The sequence below is a fragment of the Doryrhamphus excisus genome, chromosome 5 (assembly GCF_030265055.1).
Source record: "Doryrhamphus excisus isolate RoL2022-K1 chromosome 5, RoL_Dexc_1.0, whole genome shotgun sequence".
NCBI lineage: Eukaryota > Metazoa > Chordata > Actinopteri > Syngnathiformes > Syngnathidae > Doryrhamphus > Doryrhamphus excisus.
This window is the reverse complement of record NC_080470.1, coordinates 2,034,454-2,049,684: the sequence shown is the minus strand read 5'-3', so window position 1 is coordinate 2,049,684 and position 15,231 is coordinate 2,034,454. Positions and strand designations below refer to the sequence as shown.

Sequence of the window (15,231 nt, the reverse complement as noted above, 5' to 3'; positions counted from 1 at the left end):
ATCTCAAGTATACGTATGTCCAATTCAGGTCTCAAGTAAATGTCTAAGTCAAGTCTCAAGTATATATCCAAGACAAGTCTCAAGTACGTATATATCCAAGACAAGTCTCAAGTAAATGTCCAAGCCAAGTCTCAAGTATATGTCCAAGTCACATCTCAAATATACGTATGTCCAAGTCAAGTCTCAAGTAAATGTCCAAGTCAAGTCTCAAGTATATGTCCAAGTCAAGTCTCAAGTATATGTCCAAGACAAGTCTCAAGTATATGTCCAAGTCAAGTCTCAAGTATATGTCGAAGCCAAGTCTCAAGTATATGTCCAAGTCACATCTCAAATATACGAATGTCCAAGTCAAGTCTCAAATAAATGTCCAAGTCAAGTCTCAAGTGTATGTCCAAGTCAAGTCTCAAGTAAACGTCCAAGTCAAGTCTCAAGTATATATCCAAGACAAGTCTCAAGTATATGTCCAAGTCAAGTCTCAAGTAAACATCCAAGTCAAGTCTCAAGTATATATCCAAGACAAGTCTCAAGTATATGTCCAAGTCAAGTCTCAAGTATATGTCGAAGCCAAGTCTCAAGTATATGTCCAAGTCACATCTCAAATATACGTATGTCCAAGTCAAGTCTCAAGTATATATCCAAGACAAGTCTCAAGTATATGTCCAAGACAAGTCTCAAGTAAATGTCCAAGTCAAGTCTCAAGTGTATGTCCAAGTAAAGTCTCAAGTATATGTCCAAGTCAAGTCTCAAGTGTATGTCCAAGTAAAGTCTCAAGTATATGCCCAAGTCACATCTCAAGTACATGTCAAAGACAAGTCTCAAGTATACGTCCAAGACAAGTCTCAAGTATATGTCCAAGTCAAGTCTCAAGTAAATGTCCAAGAAAAGTCTCAAGTATATGTCCAAGTCAAGTCTCAAGTAGACGTCCAAGTCACATATCAAGTACATGTCCAAGACAAATCTCAAGTATACGTCCAAGACAAGTCTCAAGTATATGTCCAAGTCAAGTCTCAAGTAAACGTCCAAGACAAGTCTCAAGTAAATGTCCAAGTCAAGTCTCAAGTATATATCCAAGTCAAGTCTCAAGTATATGTCCAAGACAAGTCTCAAGTATACGTCCAAGACAAGTCTCAAGTATATGGCCAAGTCAAGTCTCAAGTATATGGCCAAGTCAAGTCTCAAGTAAATGTCCAAGTCAAGTCGACAAGTCTCAAGTAAATGTCCAAGACAAGTCTCAAGTGTATGCCCAAGTAAAGTCTCAAGTATATGTCCAAGTCAAGTCTCAAGTATATGTCCAAATCAAGTCTCAAGTATATATCCAAGTCAAGTCACGAGAGTCGAATCTGGAACCAATTATCCACAATAAACGAGGGACGACTGTAATGACTTCATCACTACCACTTACAAAGCTCATTTTACAGGTAAGCTTCAAGTCTCAAGTCATGACAAGAGTCGAGTCTGGAACCAATTATCCACAATAAACGAGGGACGACTGTAATGACTTCATCACTACCACTTACTAAGCTCATTTTACAGGTAAGCTTCTAAAGCTAGTGAAATGACAATAACCAATAAGATGGCGTACGTGATGATTCATTCAAGTTCAGCAAAACAACCCCCCCCCCCCCCCCCCACACACTTGAAACCAGGACAGTGTAAATGAAAGCGCTAACCTTCGACATGAAGTGACAAGTACAATTACAAGCTCTTTAATGGAAGCAGCTCGTGGCCTGACATGTGGCATGTTTGTGGTCATGGTGGGATGTACAACGTGAAGCTGAGCCAACAAAGCAGTCGAGTGGAAAGCCCAATAATCCCAACGCAGCCGCCCGACCGGGACAGGGAATACAAACACACAGGAATTTGTAGTACAAAATACACAACACTGAAACAATCAAACAATGGAGATACTATAATGAGTAACAATTATTCATTCATTTTCTACCGCTTATCCTCACAAGGGGTGCTGGAGCCTATCCCAGATGTCTTACAGCAGAGAGGCGGGCTACTAGTGGCCAGCCAATCACAGGGCACATATAGACAAACAACCATTCACACTCACATTCATACCTATGGACAATTATTATGTCATCTTTTTGGAACATTTTCCTAGTTTTTCAAAACTTAATACATAGTTTTTCTTCCTAAATTTTTAAAAATGTTTTTTTTTTAATTTTCCAAATATTTCAACTTTCTTCAAAATTTTCTTTTAGTAATATTATGATTTTATTCACATAATATTAGAACTTTTTCCCCAACCTAATTTTCAAAAAATTACAAATCTATTTCATAATTTTACAACTTTGAAGAATATTCTTTAATATTTCCAGTCATTGCTTCTAAAATGACATTATTTTTTTCATAATATTACAAGTTTATTCTCGTCAAATTGCCAATTTTTTTATCTCAATATTTTGACTTTATTCTTGCAAAATTACAGCTGATTTTCCAGTTCTGTTAACTATTTCAACTTTCTTCTTGGAAGTTTCTATGCCGCTTATCCTCACTAGGATTGTGGGGGTATGCTGGAGCCTATCCCAGCTGACTTCAGGCGAAAGGCGGGGTACACCCTGGACTGGTGGCCAGCCAGCCAATCACAGGGCACATATAGACAAACAACCATTCACACTCACATTCATACCTATGGACAATTTGGAGTCGCTAATTTACCTAGCATGTTTTTGAAATTAAAATTAAAATTAAAATTAAAATTAAAATTAAAATTAAAATTAAAATTAAAATTAAAATTAAAATTAAAATTAAAATTAAAATTGTCTTTGGGCAAGAATCGGGGTACACCCTGGACTGGTGGCCAGCCAATCACAGGGCACATATAGACAAACAACCATTCACACTCACATTCATACCTATGGACAATTTGGAGTTGCTAATTAACCTAGCATGTTTTTGGAATGTGGGAGGAAACCGGAGTACCCGGAGAAAACCCACGCATGCACAGGGAGAACATGCAAACTCCACACAGAATTGGGTGCCCGACTATTTCTGTGGATTTATTTCAACCCTTAAGCAACAACGTGTCAACTGTGTTCACTGTGGACGTTCCTGTGTTGCATGTCGCACCCTTCAATTGAAATACTTTTACTTAGAGACGCCACTTCCTCAAGCTTCCTGTTTTAGGAATGTGAATTCCATTCATGGGAACACGAGAAAGCAAAAACGCATCGTAAAGGAAATATTATTAGTTTTACTACAAGTTGTCAATAAAAGGATCCAATGTGCCATTCACATTTTTAACTTACCTTTTATACATTTTAAGAAATTTTAGTTTTTGTGTTACTACCCCAACCTTCCATAAGTGGGTCAAAAATGACCCGGTCAGGTTGTTTTATTGAAATATCTTTGTAATGAAAATTTTTTATCATTTCATATTCCAGATATTCCTCAAAAAACATGTTTTTGATATCATACCATTCACATTTTTAATGTACCTTTTATACATTTTAAGAAATTTTAGTTTTTGTGTTACTACCCCAACCTTCCATAAGTGGGTCAAAAATGACCCGGTCAGGTTGTTTTCTTGAAATATCTTTGTCATAAATTTTTTTTTATCATTTCATATTCCAGGTATTCCTCAAAAAACATGTTTTTGATATCATGCCGTTCACATTTTTAACTTATCTTTTATACATTTTAAGAAATTTTAGTTTTTGTGTTACTACCCCAACCTTCCATAAGTGGGTCAAAAATGACCCGGTCAGGTTGTTTTCTTGAAATATCTTTGTAATGAAAAATTGTTATCATTTCATATTCCAGGTATTCCTCAAAAAACATGTTTTTGATATCATGCCGTTCACATTTTTAACTTATCTTTTATAAATTTTAAGAAATTTTAGTTTTTGTGTTACTACCCCAACCTTCCATAAGTGGGTCAAAAATGACCCGGTCAGGTTGTTTTCTTGAAATATCTTCATAATGAAATTTTTTTTTATCATTTCATATTCCAGGTATTCCTCAAAAAATATGTTTTTGATATCATGCCATTCACATTTTTAACTTACATTTTAAGAAATTTTTGTTTTTATGTTACTACCCCAACCTTCCATAAGTGGGTCAAAAATGACCCAGTATTTCCCCAACCTAATTAAAAAAAAATTACAAATCTATTTCATAATTTTACAACTTTAAAGAATATTCTTTAATATTTCCAGTCATTGCTTCTCAAATTACATAATTTTTTTTCTCAATATTTTGACTTTATTCTTGCAAAATTACAGCTGATTTTCCAGTTCTGTTAACTATTTCAACTTTCTTCTTGTAAGTTTCTATGCCGCTTATCCTCACTAGGATTGTTGGGGTATGCTGGAGCCTATCCCAGCTGACTTCACGGCGAAAGGCGGGGTTCACCCTGGACCGGTGGGCCAGCCAGCCAATCACAGGGCACATATAGACAAACAACCATTCACACTCACATTCATACCTATGGACAATTTGGAGTCGCTAATTAACCTAGCATGTTTTCGGAATGTGGGAGGAAACCGGAGTACCCGGAGAAAACCCACACATGCAAACTCCACACAGCGAATCAAACCCAAGTCATCCCGATCTCCTGACTGTGTGGCCAACATTCTAACCACTCGACCACCGATCAATTGTTTTTTTTTCAACATCAACCACTAAATCAGCTTATTGAATTCGGTAGCAATAATTCCCTTTGTAATAATACGGAAAAATTCCAACCTACCCCAAGCATGAGTGTCTTCGGCCATGTCCGAAACCTGCCGCCACCGATTTCCTCGCCAGTCTCGAGTCTCTGTTCATCGTGAGTCAGAACCCTTAACTCAGGCTGTCAACTGCAGTCAGTCAGTCAGTCAGTCAGTCAGTAAGGCGAACATCTGAACCGATCCTCTTATGGAAATTCTCAAACTTGTTTTCGTGTTTTCATTGAAGTACCAGCGGATTGGGTGTGGACCGACTTCAGGAGTTTTTTTTTTTTTTTTTTTTTTTTTTCACCAAGCAAACAGGTGAGAGAGAGAGACAAACAAAAGTGATACAGGCAAATGCAGGAAGGATCTGATTAATCCTCAGTGCCTCGGGATGTAAAGGTGGCGGGTGGGGGGGGGTTAAGGGGGGGGTTAAGAAAAGCAAAGGAATGCTGAACAGATGATCCAGTAAGGTCCCAGACAAGTCTTGACAAGACAGACTGGAGCACGACTCTCAATTCGTCTCTCGATGTTGCTCTTGCAAAGTAGCGTCCACTTCTTCGTCCTAGCAATGTTAGCGCTTGTGCTGCCCCCCCGTCACCCCCCCCCCGCCTCGAGGTTTCAGGGGAGGACAGCCCCCTAAGCTGGGTATCCAATGCCCGCACGCGCATGCAAACCCGCCACATTAAAAGCGTCGGCATCGAGTTACAAGAGGATGACCAACAAGGGGGACGAGAATGTTAAGCATTCAAAGACTGAATAAAATAGCATTTAGCATTTAGCATAATAGCATTTGGGGTTGCTACATCATTTAGGGATTTAGGGAGACCCGATTCTACTGCATGTCTGCAGGGTGTTTTAGTGTCTGGTAGAGCTGGATTAGCCCGGTTTTTGTTGGGACATGCAATCAAAAGGCAAACGTCACAAACAGACAAACAAATACTTAAAATGGATGCACAGCAAGACTTGATAAATGTTGGTTTTATTTTATTTTATTTTATTTTATTTTATTTTATTTTATTTTATTTTATTTTATTTTATTTTATTTTATTTTATTTTATTTTATGAAACCATCAGCATGTCAATATTAGTAATACATTTTAGATTTTACTAGAATAAAGTCGTAATATTATGAGGAAAAAAATCACTTTTAGTGAAATATTAAAGAAGAAATATTATTATTATTAATAATTTTAATAATATATTTTAGCAATATTATGAGAAAAAAGCAACTAACCTAACCAACAACAAATAAAGTTGTATTTTTTGGAAAATTAGGCAGAGGAAAAAAATCATAATATTTTCGGAAAAAGTCAAGATTTTACTAGAATAAAGTCGTAATATTATAAGGAAAAATTTTTAGTGAAATATTAAAAAAGAAATAATATTAATATTAATAACATTAGTAATATATTTTAGCAATATTATGAGAAAAAAAACAACTAACCTAACCAACAACAAATAAAGTTGTAATTTTTTGAAATAGTTAACAGAACTGGAAAATCAGCTGTAATTTTGCAAGAATAAAGTCAAAATATTGAGAAAAAAATTGGCAATTTGACGAGAATAAACTTGAAATATTATGAAAAAAATAATGTCATTTTAGAAGCAATGACTGGAAATATTAAAGAATATTCTTCAAAGTTGTAAAATTATGAAATAGATTTGTAATTTTTTGAAAATTATAATTATATAAATAAAAGAAAAATTTGAAAAAAAGTTGAAATATTTCAAAAATAAAAAAAAAAGTATTTTTTATTTTTTTAATTAAAAAAATATTTTTTTAATTTAGGAAGAAGAACTATGTATTAAGCATTGAAAAACTAGGAAAAAGTCCCAAAAAGATGACATAATAATTGTCCATAGGTATGAATGTGAGTGTGAATGGTTGTTTGTCTATATGTGCCCTGTGATTGGCTGGCCACCAGTCCAGGGTGTACCCCGCCTTTCGCCCAAAGTCAGCTGGGATAGGCTCCAGCACCCCCGCCACCCTCATGAGGAAAAGCGGTAGAAAATGAATGAATGAATGAATATATGGAACCATAAACAGACAGGAAAGCCACTTTCAAAATAAAACCCCATAAAAACTTCATTTCGGCCGTTGGTTAGTAACACACAGGATGTTAGCATGCCAAGTAGGTCACATTCATTCATGAATGGATGACAACAAGGGCTGTTGTTGTTTGTGTTTGTGTGTGTGTGTGTGTGTGTGTTTGTCATGCAGCATAATAACGCTTCATAATGCGTTTTCAAATTCAAATTCCTGCAGAGTAAAATGTCGGTAATAAAGTATCTTGCGTGACACGGGCAAGGCATGCTAATGATTGTGTCCTCAAGCGGTGTTGCGGCTCCGTGTGAAATGGGGGCGGTCATAAAAACGTTTCAAAGACGCAAAAAAAAAAAAAAAACAGGTGTTTTGATGGATTCTTCTCATGTAAACAGGACCTCGGTCTTGAAATAGCAAACACAACGGGCTGCACGGTGGACGAGTGGTTTGCACGCGGGCCATACAGCTAGGAGTCCCGAGTTCGATTCCACCCTCGGCCATCTCTGTGTGGAGTTTGCATGTTCTCCCCGTGCATGCGTGGGTTTTCTCCGGGTACTCCGGTTTCCTCCCACATTCCAAAAAAAAACATGCTAGGTTAATTAGCGACTCCAAATTGTCCATAGGTATGAATGTGAGTGTGAATGGTTGTTTGTCTATATGTGCCCTATGATTGGTTGGCCACCAGTCCAGGGTGTACCCCGCCTCTCGCCTGAAGTCAGCTGGGATAGGCTCCAGCATACCCCCCACAATCCTAGTGAGGATAAGCGGCATAGAAACTTCCAAGAAGAAAGTTGAAATAGTTAACAGAACTGGAAAATCAGCTGTAATTTTGCAAGAATAAAGTCAAAATATTGAAAAAAAAATTTGGCAATTTGACAAGAATAAACTTGTAATATTATGAAAAAAATAATGTCATTTTAGATGCAATGACTGGAAATATTAAATAATATTGTTCAAAGTTGTAAAATTATAAAATAGATGTGTAATTTTTTGAAAATGAGGTTGGGGAAAAAGTTCTAATATTATGTGAATAAAATCATAATATTACTAAAAGAATTTTTGAAGAAAGTTGAAATATTTGGAAAATGAAAAAAAAACATTTTTTTAAATTGTTTTTTTTCCAAATATTTCAACTTTCTTCAAAATTTTCTTTTGGTAATATTATGATTTTGAAAATTAGGTTTAGATTTTTTTAAGAAAGTTGAATTATTTGGAAAATTAAAAAAAAACATTTTTATAATAATAAACTTGTAATATTATGAAAAAAAATAATGTAATTTTAGAAGCAATGACTGGAAATATTAAAGATTATTCTTCAAAGTTGTAAAATTATGAAATAGATTAGTAATTTTTTGAAAATGAGGTTGGGGAAAAAAGTTCTAATATTATGTGAATAAAATCATAATATTACTAAAAGAACATTTTGAAAAAAGTTGAAATATTTGGAAAATTAAAAAAAAACATTTTTAAAAATGATTATTTTTTTTATTATTTAATTTAATTAATTATTTTTTTTAATTTTTTTTTAATTTAGGAAGAAAAACTATGTATTAAGCATTGAAAAACTAGGAAAAAGTCCCCCAAAAGATGACATAATAATTGTCCATAGGTATGAATGTGAGTGTGAATGGTTGTTTGAAATCTAACGTGTGAAATGTATTTACATGATATTACTTCCATATAATTATCTCTGCTTGAAGACAGCTGGGATAGGCTCCAGCACCTTTTTTTTTTTTTTTTTTACAGTCTTACAGTCTTGGTGGGTGGAGACGGGGCTCGCTAGCATACACACAGAATGTAACGTAGTGAACTTTTCTAAAATTCCGCTAGTAAAAGAAGAAAAAAAAATACACAATTCCCTTTTAGACAACACTTTGTTTTAACCACAAAGCAATGAAAAGCAAGTCTAGACTAGACTAGACTAGACTAGACTAGACTAGACTAGACTAGACTAAAAGTTTTAATGGCAGTACCTGGTTGTCTGTGCCAACGTAAATCGTCTTTGCTTGGCGATGCCGCGGTTCACCAGGAATTTTCGGAAGAGCAGAGGAGATCCGCACGGTGACATCCTCGGGGATCCGCAAGGCGAGCCGACTAATCTTAGGCCCTCGCTCATGTTGCTGTCAAGGCTAAAAAAAAAACGTTAAACGCAGCGTCTTGACGTCGAGCCGTCCATTTTCAAACCCGGTTAGCGTAAGAGCGATTTGAGCTGTCGAACAAAGCTGCATTTCTGTATACTCTGAAGGGACAACACAGGAAGCCCTCCCTGCTGCTGAGAGTTGCTGTTTACAAAGCGCTAAGCCCTGCCTAAATATGGCCAAGCCTGAATTACAAACGTCATCGAACACCCCGGCAAACCACTTCCTGCGCAAGTAAACCAGCAACACCAGTCCGGTTCCTTCTTCAACCACACCAGCAACACCAGACAGGAAGTAGCGATTACACACAAATACCAAATAGCTGTTGAGTGTCAAGATACAGATTTTCACTGTGGCGGTAAGTGGGCCCCCCCCCCCCCCGGTTCTAAAAACAGCCCGCCACAGATAAAAGATAATGAGAAGCCTGACAATGTCATCTCAACTTTTAACCGCCCTCTCGAGGGAAAGCTGATTCCCAGACGGGTTCAGGGGTGCTGGGAAAAATTAGACGCTAACATCCCGATGCAGCTAACGTAGTCAAACAACTCAAATGGTAAATTTTATTTCATTTGAACATGCATCAGATTACAATTGAACGCATCACATAATCAGTTCCCAGTTCCACATGTCCAAAAGGAGTAGGAAGAAGCAAAGCTTATTAAATCCTACCCCTCCATCTGGTACTTTTACAATCAGTAACTGTTACATTTGTTCACTTCCTGCTTTCTTAATTTTATTTAATTTAATTTAATTATGAATGATATAATATATATATTAATATATATAATATTAATATTATTTATTATTTTATATTTCACTAAAAGTGACTTCCTTCCTCATAATATTACGACTTTATTCTAGTAAAATTTTGACTTTTTGCATAATATTATTTAAGGATGTCGGATGAAATTAATGTAAAATTTAATTTAATTTAATTATAAATGATATAATATATATATTGATATATATATAATAATATTATTGATTCTTTTATATTTCACTAAAAGTGACTTTTCCTCATAATATTACGACTTTATTCTAGTAAAATCTTGAGTTTTTGCATAATATTATTTAAGGATGTCGGATGAAATTAATGTTTAATTTAATTTAATTTAATTTAATTTAATTTAATTTAATTTAATTTAATTTAATTTAATTTAATTTAATTTAATTTAATTTAATTTAATTTAATTTGTTTGACTTTTTTTTGCTATAATATTATGATTATTTTTCCTCTGCCTAATTTTCCAAAAAATACAACTTAATTTGTTGTTGGTTAGGTTAGTTGCTTTTGTCTCATAATATTGCTAAAATATATTACTAATGCTATTAATAATAATATTATTTCTTCTTTAATATTTCACAAAAAGTGAAATTTTCCTCATAAAATTATGACTTTATTCTAGTACAATGTTGACTTTTTTGCTATAATATTATGATTTTTTTTCCTCTGCCTAATTTTCCAAAAATGACAACTTTATTTGTTGTTGGTTAGGTTAGTTGCTTTTTTCTCATAATATTGCTAAAATATATTACTAATGTTATTCATATTAATATTATTTCTTCTTTAATATTTCACTAAAAGTGACTTTTTTTCCTCATAATATTACGACTTTATTCTAGTAAAATGTTGACTTTTTTGTATAATATTATGATTATTTTTCCTCTGCCTAATTTTCCAAAAAATACAACTTTATTTGTTGTTGGTTAGGTTAGTTGCTTTTTTCTCATAATATTGCTAAAATATATTACTAATATTATTAATATTAATATTATTGATTCTTTAATATTTCACTAAAAGTGACTTTTCCTCATAATATTACAACTTTATTCTAGTAAAATTTTGACTGTTTGCTTAATACTATTTAAGGATGTCGGATTAAATTAAATTAAATTAAATTAAATTAAATTAAATTAAATTAAATTAAATTAAATTAAATTAAATTAAATTAAATTAAATTAAATTAAATTAAATTAAATTAAATTTAATTTAATTTAATTTAAATGAAGATGAACTATATCAACTATATCAGTTGAAGTATTTGTCATTTTAGAAATAAGGAGTTAGTATGTTCTCTGTAGGCGGCATTATGAATTATCCTTACTGGCCTTTTTTGCAGTACATTTAGCCAGTGAAGATTGCTTTTATAACCGCGCTAACCACTCGACCACCATGCAGCCTATAGATATCATATATTTCTACTATATATTACTACTAATTTAGGGTGAAATTCTGGGGATTTTTTTTTTTTTATTATAAAAAATGTGCCAACTTTCAGGTTTGTAGTCTGTAGTCCTTGTCACATTCTAAGATGATACCATTTGCATCTAACAAAGGGGTTACCTGGAGGGTACGTAGAAAATAATTAGAATGCATAAAATGATTTTTGAGCGAGATAAGACAAACACTGAATCCCTTTTGTGTGACTAACGCTGGGATTGGAACCATTTATTAGAGTGACTCACATACCGTTCTTCCTCCCACCACCGGATCAGACGCACAAAAGGTGACACAAAGACACGCAATTCCTCATCCAACACACACAAACACACAAACACACACAAAATCTGTGTTCAAACACCTGAAAGGCCTTCAACTGGAAACATCCACATGATACACACCTGAAGCCAAACGTGGACTCAAACCTTTATTTTGTATATTTGGTATGACCTACACTAACTTGCCTACTCATTATCATCACTATGCTGTATAAGAGGATGATGATGCTGGAGGACCCCAGGCTACCTTAAGGCACAACATCAGTTATGCAAATTTGACAAATACGTTACAGTCCTGTGAGAAACTGGTTTTTATTCTAATGCTTTTTCTGGTCAGGGTCCACACTAATGTAATGGGCAATGTAAGGAATCTAACATATAGATCATGGAAAGAACAATTTGGATCACGTAAAGAACAATTTGGATCATGTAAAGAACAATTTGGATCATGGAAAGAACAATTTGGATCAGGAAAGAACAATTTGGATCATGTAAAGAACAATTCGGATCATGTGAAGAACAAATCGGATCATAAAAAGAACAATTCGGATCATGTAGAGAACAATACGGATCGTGTAAAGAAAAATTCGGATCGCGGAAAGAACAATTCGGATCATGTAAAGAACAATTTGGATCATGTAAAGAACAAATCGGATCATAAAAAGAACAATTCGGATCATAAAAAGAACAATTCGGATCGTGGAAAGAACAATTTGGATCATGGAAAGAACAATACGGATCATGTAGAGAACAATACGGATCGTGTAAAGAAAAATTCGGATTGTGTAAAGAACAATTCGGATCGCGGAAAGAACAATTTGGATCACGTAAAGAACAATTCGGATCGTGTAAAGAACAATTCGGATCGCAGAAAGAACAATTTGGATCACGTAAAGAACAATTCGGATCACGTAAAGAACAATTCGGATCACGTAAAGAACAATTCGGATCATGTAAAGAACAATTTGGATCGTGGAAAGAACAATTCGGATCGCAGAAAGAACAATTTGGATCATGTAAAGAACAATTCGGATCATGGAAAGAACAATACGGATCGTGTAAAGAAAAATTCGGATTGTGTAAAGAACAATTTGGATCACGGAAAGAACAATTTGGATCACGGAAAGAACAATTTGGATCACGGAAAGAACAATTTGGATCATGTAAAGAACAATTTGGATCACGTAAAGAACAATTCGGATCACGTAAAGAACAATTCGGATCATGTAAAGAACAATTTGGATCATGGAAAGAACAATTTGGATCACATCATCATATTTATTATATTTATTATATTATATTATTTTATTTTATATTTATTATTATTATTATTATACATTTAAAAATTTAATATATATAAATTTATAAATGTATTATAAATTTATAATATACAATTATAATATAATAATATATTAATTGAAAAAATTTTAAATTTAAAAATTTTAAAAAATTTAAATTTAAAAATTGTTACATTTTTTTAATGTATATATCATTATATTATAATTTTATATTATATTATAAAACATTTATCCATATATATAAATATGTATAATTTTATTTATAGAAATGGATAAATGTATTATAAATTTACGTATATATTATAAATTTATAATACATTTATAAATGTATATATATTAAATTGGCAAGCACCGCAAAGCATGCTGGGAGTACGGGAGTGATGTCGGCTCCAGTTGCAAGTTGCTACAAGTCCATGTTTTGTTAGCATACAGTCGTTGTTGTTGTCATGTTATTGTGTGTGTGTGTGTGTTATATACGTGTTTGTGTTTGGAGTTGTGATGATGATTATTATTCTTTTCTGACACAGCGAGTCAGCTCGTTATGGAGAGTAATCGCCTCCTGCAGTGTCATCATCAGCTGACAGCCTCGTCGCCATTGATTGCGAGTCTGACTCCGGCAAGCCCCCGAGGTAAGTTGGCTGTGAAACCCGTGCGTGTCACAGAATCGGGAAATAACGACTACAAAAACTGCATAATATTATCATCGTTACAATGTCAGGAAGGGGGTGACATTTATGACTTTTGCACTGACCTATGCAAAAAGTGACAAATGTAACCTTTGGTCAGACTAATTGATGCTAAGATTTCCCTCGACTATGCTAATGGATCACGTCAATCGTCCTCGCTTGTCGTGTTTAACGAGGAAACTAAATTACGTTTATGACAATGGCTTCCTGTGTGAATGATCCAATCCACCAATGTGGCAGTCTTCACTTACAGGGCTATCATCATCATCATCATCAGCAGATGGTTCCATGGTACAGTAAATCACATTCACTCATCATGGAAGCTTTATTCCATTAAACAACAACCGCAACAATGAATAGGTGCCACAGAGATGGCCGAGGATGGAATTGAACTCATGTCTCCTAGCTGTGAAGCCTGTGTGCTAACCACCCGTCCTCTGTGCAGCCCTGGTTCAGTATATTTTTCATCAAAATAGTAGTCATGCCAAAATGTTGTGCTGGATGTTCACAGTATCAGAGTGGTACTGTCGTGGGGGTGCTGGAGCCTATCCCAGCTGTCTTCGGCCGAGAGAGGCGGGGTACACCCTGGACTGGTGGCCAGCCAATCACAGGGCACATATAGACAAACAACCATTCACACTCACATTCATACCTATGGACAATTTGGAGTCGCCAATTAACCTAGCATGTTTTTATACTCGGAGAAAACCCATGCATGCACGGCTTTCATAATATAGTTTACTTTTTTTTAATCTATATTTAAATTGAAAAATTTAAAAATTTAAAAATTTAAAAATTTAAAAATTTAAAAATTTAAAAATTTAAAAATTTAAAAATTTAAAAATTTAATTTTAAATTTAAAAAAAAATTAAAAAAATGAAATTTATAATTTTTTAAATGTAAATGTTTTTAAATTTTTAAATTTTAAAATTTTTAAATTTTTAAATTTTTCAATTTTTAAATTTTTCAATTTAAATATAGATTTTTTTTAAAAAAAGTAAACTATATTATGAAAGCCGTGCATGCATGGGTTTTTTAAATTTTTAAATTTTTAAATTCATTCATTTTCTACCGCTTTTTCCTCACAAGGGTCGCGGGGGTGCTGGAGCCTATCCCAGCTGTCTTCGGGCGAGAGAGGCGGGGTACACCCTGGACTGGTGGCCAGCCAATCACAGGGCACATATAGACAAACAACCATTCACACTCACATTCATACCTATGGACAATTTGGAGTCGCTAATTAACCTAGCATGTTTTTGGAATGTGGGAGGAAACCGGAGTACCCGGAGAAAACCCACACATGCACGGGGAGAACATGCAAACTCCACACAGAGATGGCCGAGGGTGGAATTGAACCCTGGTCTCCTAGCTGTGAGATTTGCATGTTAACCACTCGCCCGCCGTGCCGCCCATATAAGAACTTACTTGTATAAATACACAAGTAAGACATGAATAATCGAGCATGTGAGTATGATAACATCTATAAATAGATTTAAAGAAAGCAGCCAATGGTGGATTTGAACACATCAGCCAATAGTGAAAGTGAAACATAAAGTCAAGGCCAGGCTTTTCCATTTTCCAGTGTGGGTCGGCTGTAGGAAACGTTAGCATGTTGCTGTGTAGGTGGAACAATGGCAACGTTCTCATTCTTCTTTCTTCATCATCCGTTTATCCAACGTTTATGAATCATATTTCTTTTTGTTGTTTATTCATATTTTACTGGAATACTGGAAGTAAAACATCCTCATTATGTGATTGGCTGGCCACCAGTCCAGGGTGTACCCCACCTCTCTCGCCTGAAGTCAGCTGGGATAGGTTCCAGCATACACCCACAATCCTAGTGAGGATAAGCGGCATAGAAACTTCCAAGAAGAAAGTTGAAATAGTTAACAGAACTGGAAAATC

The 15,231-nt window shown here is 34.4% G+C and overlaps 2 protein-coding genes across 47 annotated transcripts in view; one reads left to right on the top strand and one right to left on the bottom strand.

Moving 5' to 3' along the window:
• The window catches only part of LOC131129259 (uncharacterized), a 90,509-nt gene that overhangs the window by 29,916 nt on the left and 45,362 nt on the right, over window positions 1–15,231 (top strand). For 38 of the 44 annotated variants that reach the window (XR_009129798.1, XM_058072606.1, XM_058072621.1 and 35 more), the window contains one exon: window positions 13,168–13,269. Coding sequence is in view for 4 of the 44 variants with exons in the window: in XM_058072591.1 (XP_057928574.1) it covers window positions 192–1,478 (1,287 nt within the window). In the remaining 40 variants the exon portion in view is untranslated. Of the gene's footprint in view, window positions 1–28; window positions 1,534–13,167; window positions 13,270–13,579; window positions 14,022–15,231 lie in introns of those variants that run through there. The other 6 variants (XM_058072592.1, XM_058072590.1, XM_058072597.1 and 3 more) reach the window with 3 other exon arrangements.
• Window positions 1–15,231, bottom strand: part of LOC131129258 (cAMP-specific 3',5'-cyclic phosphodiesterase 4D-like) — a 116,128-nt gene that overhangs the window by 61,889 nt on the left and 39,008 nt on the right. Inside the window, exon 4 of one of the 3 annotated variants that reach the window (XM_058072584.1) lies at window positions 8,679–8,834. The exons of 1 other annotated variant lie outside the window; for it this stretch is intronic. In XM_058072584.1, the coding sequence (XP_057928567.1) occupies window positions 8,679–8,834 (156 nt within the window). Of the gene's footprint in view, window positions 1–4,699; window positions 5,779–8,678; window positions 8,835–15,231 lie in introns of those variants that run through there. One more of the 3 variants, XM_058072588.1, reaches the window with a different exon arrangement.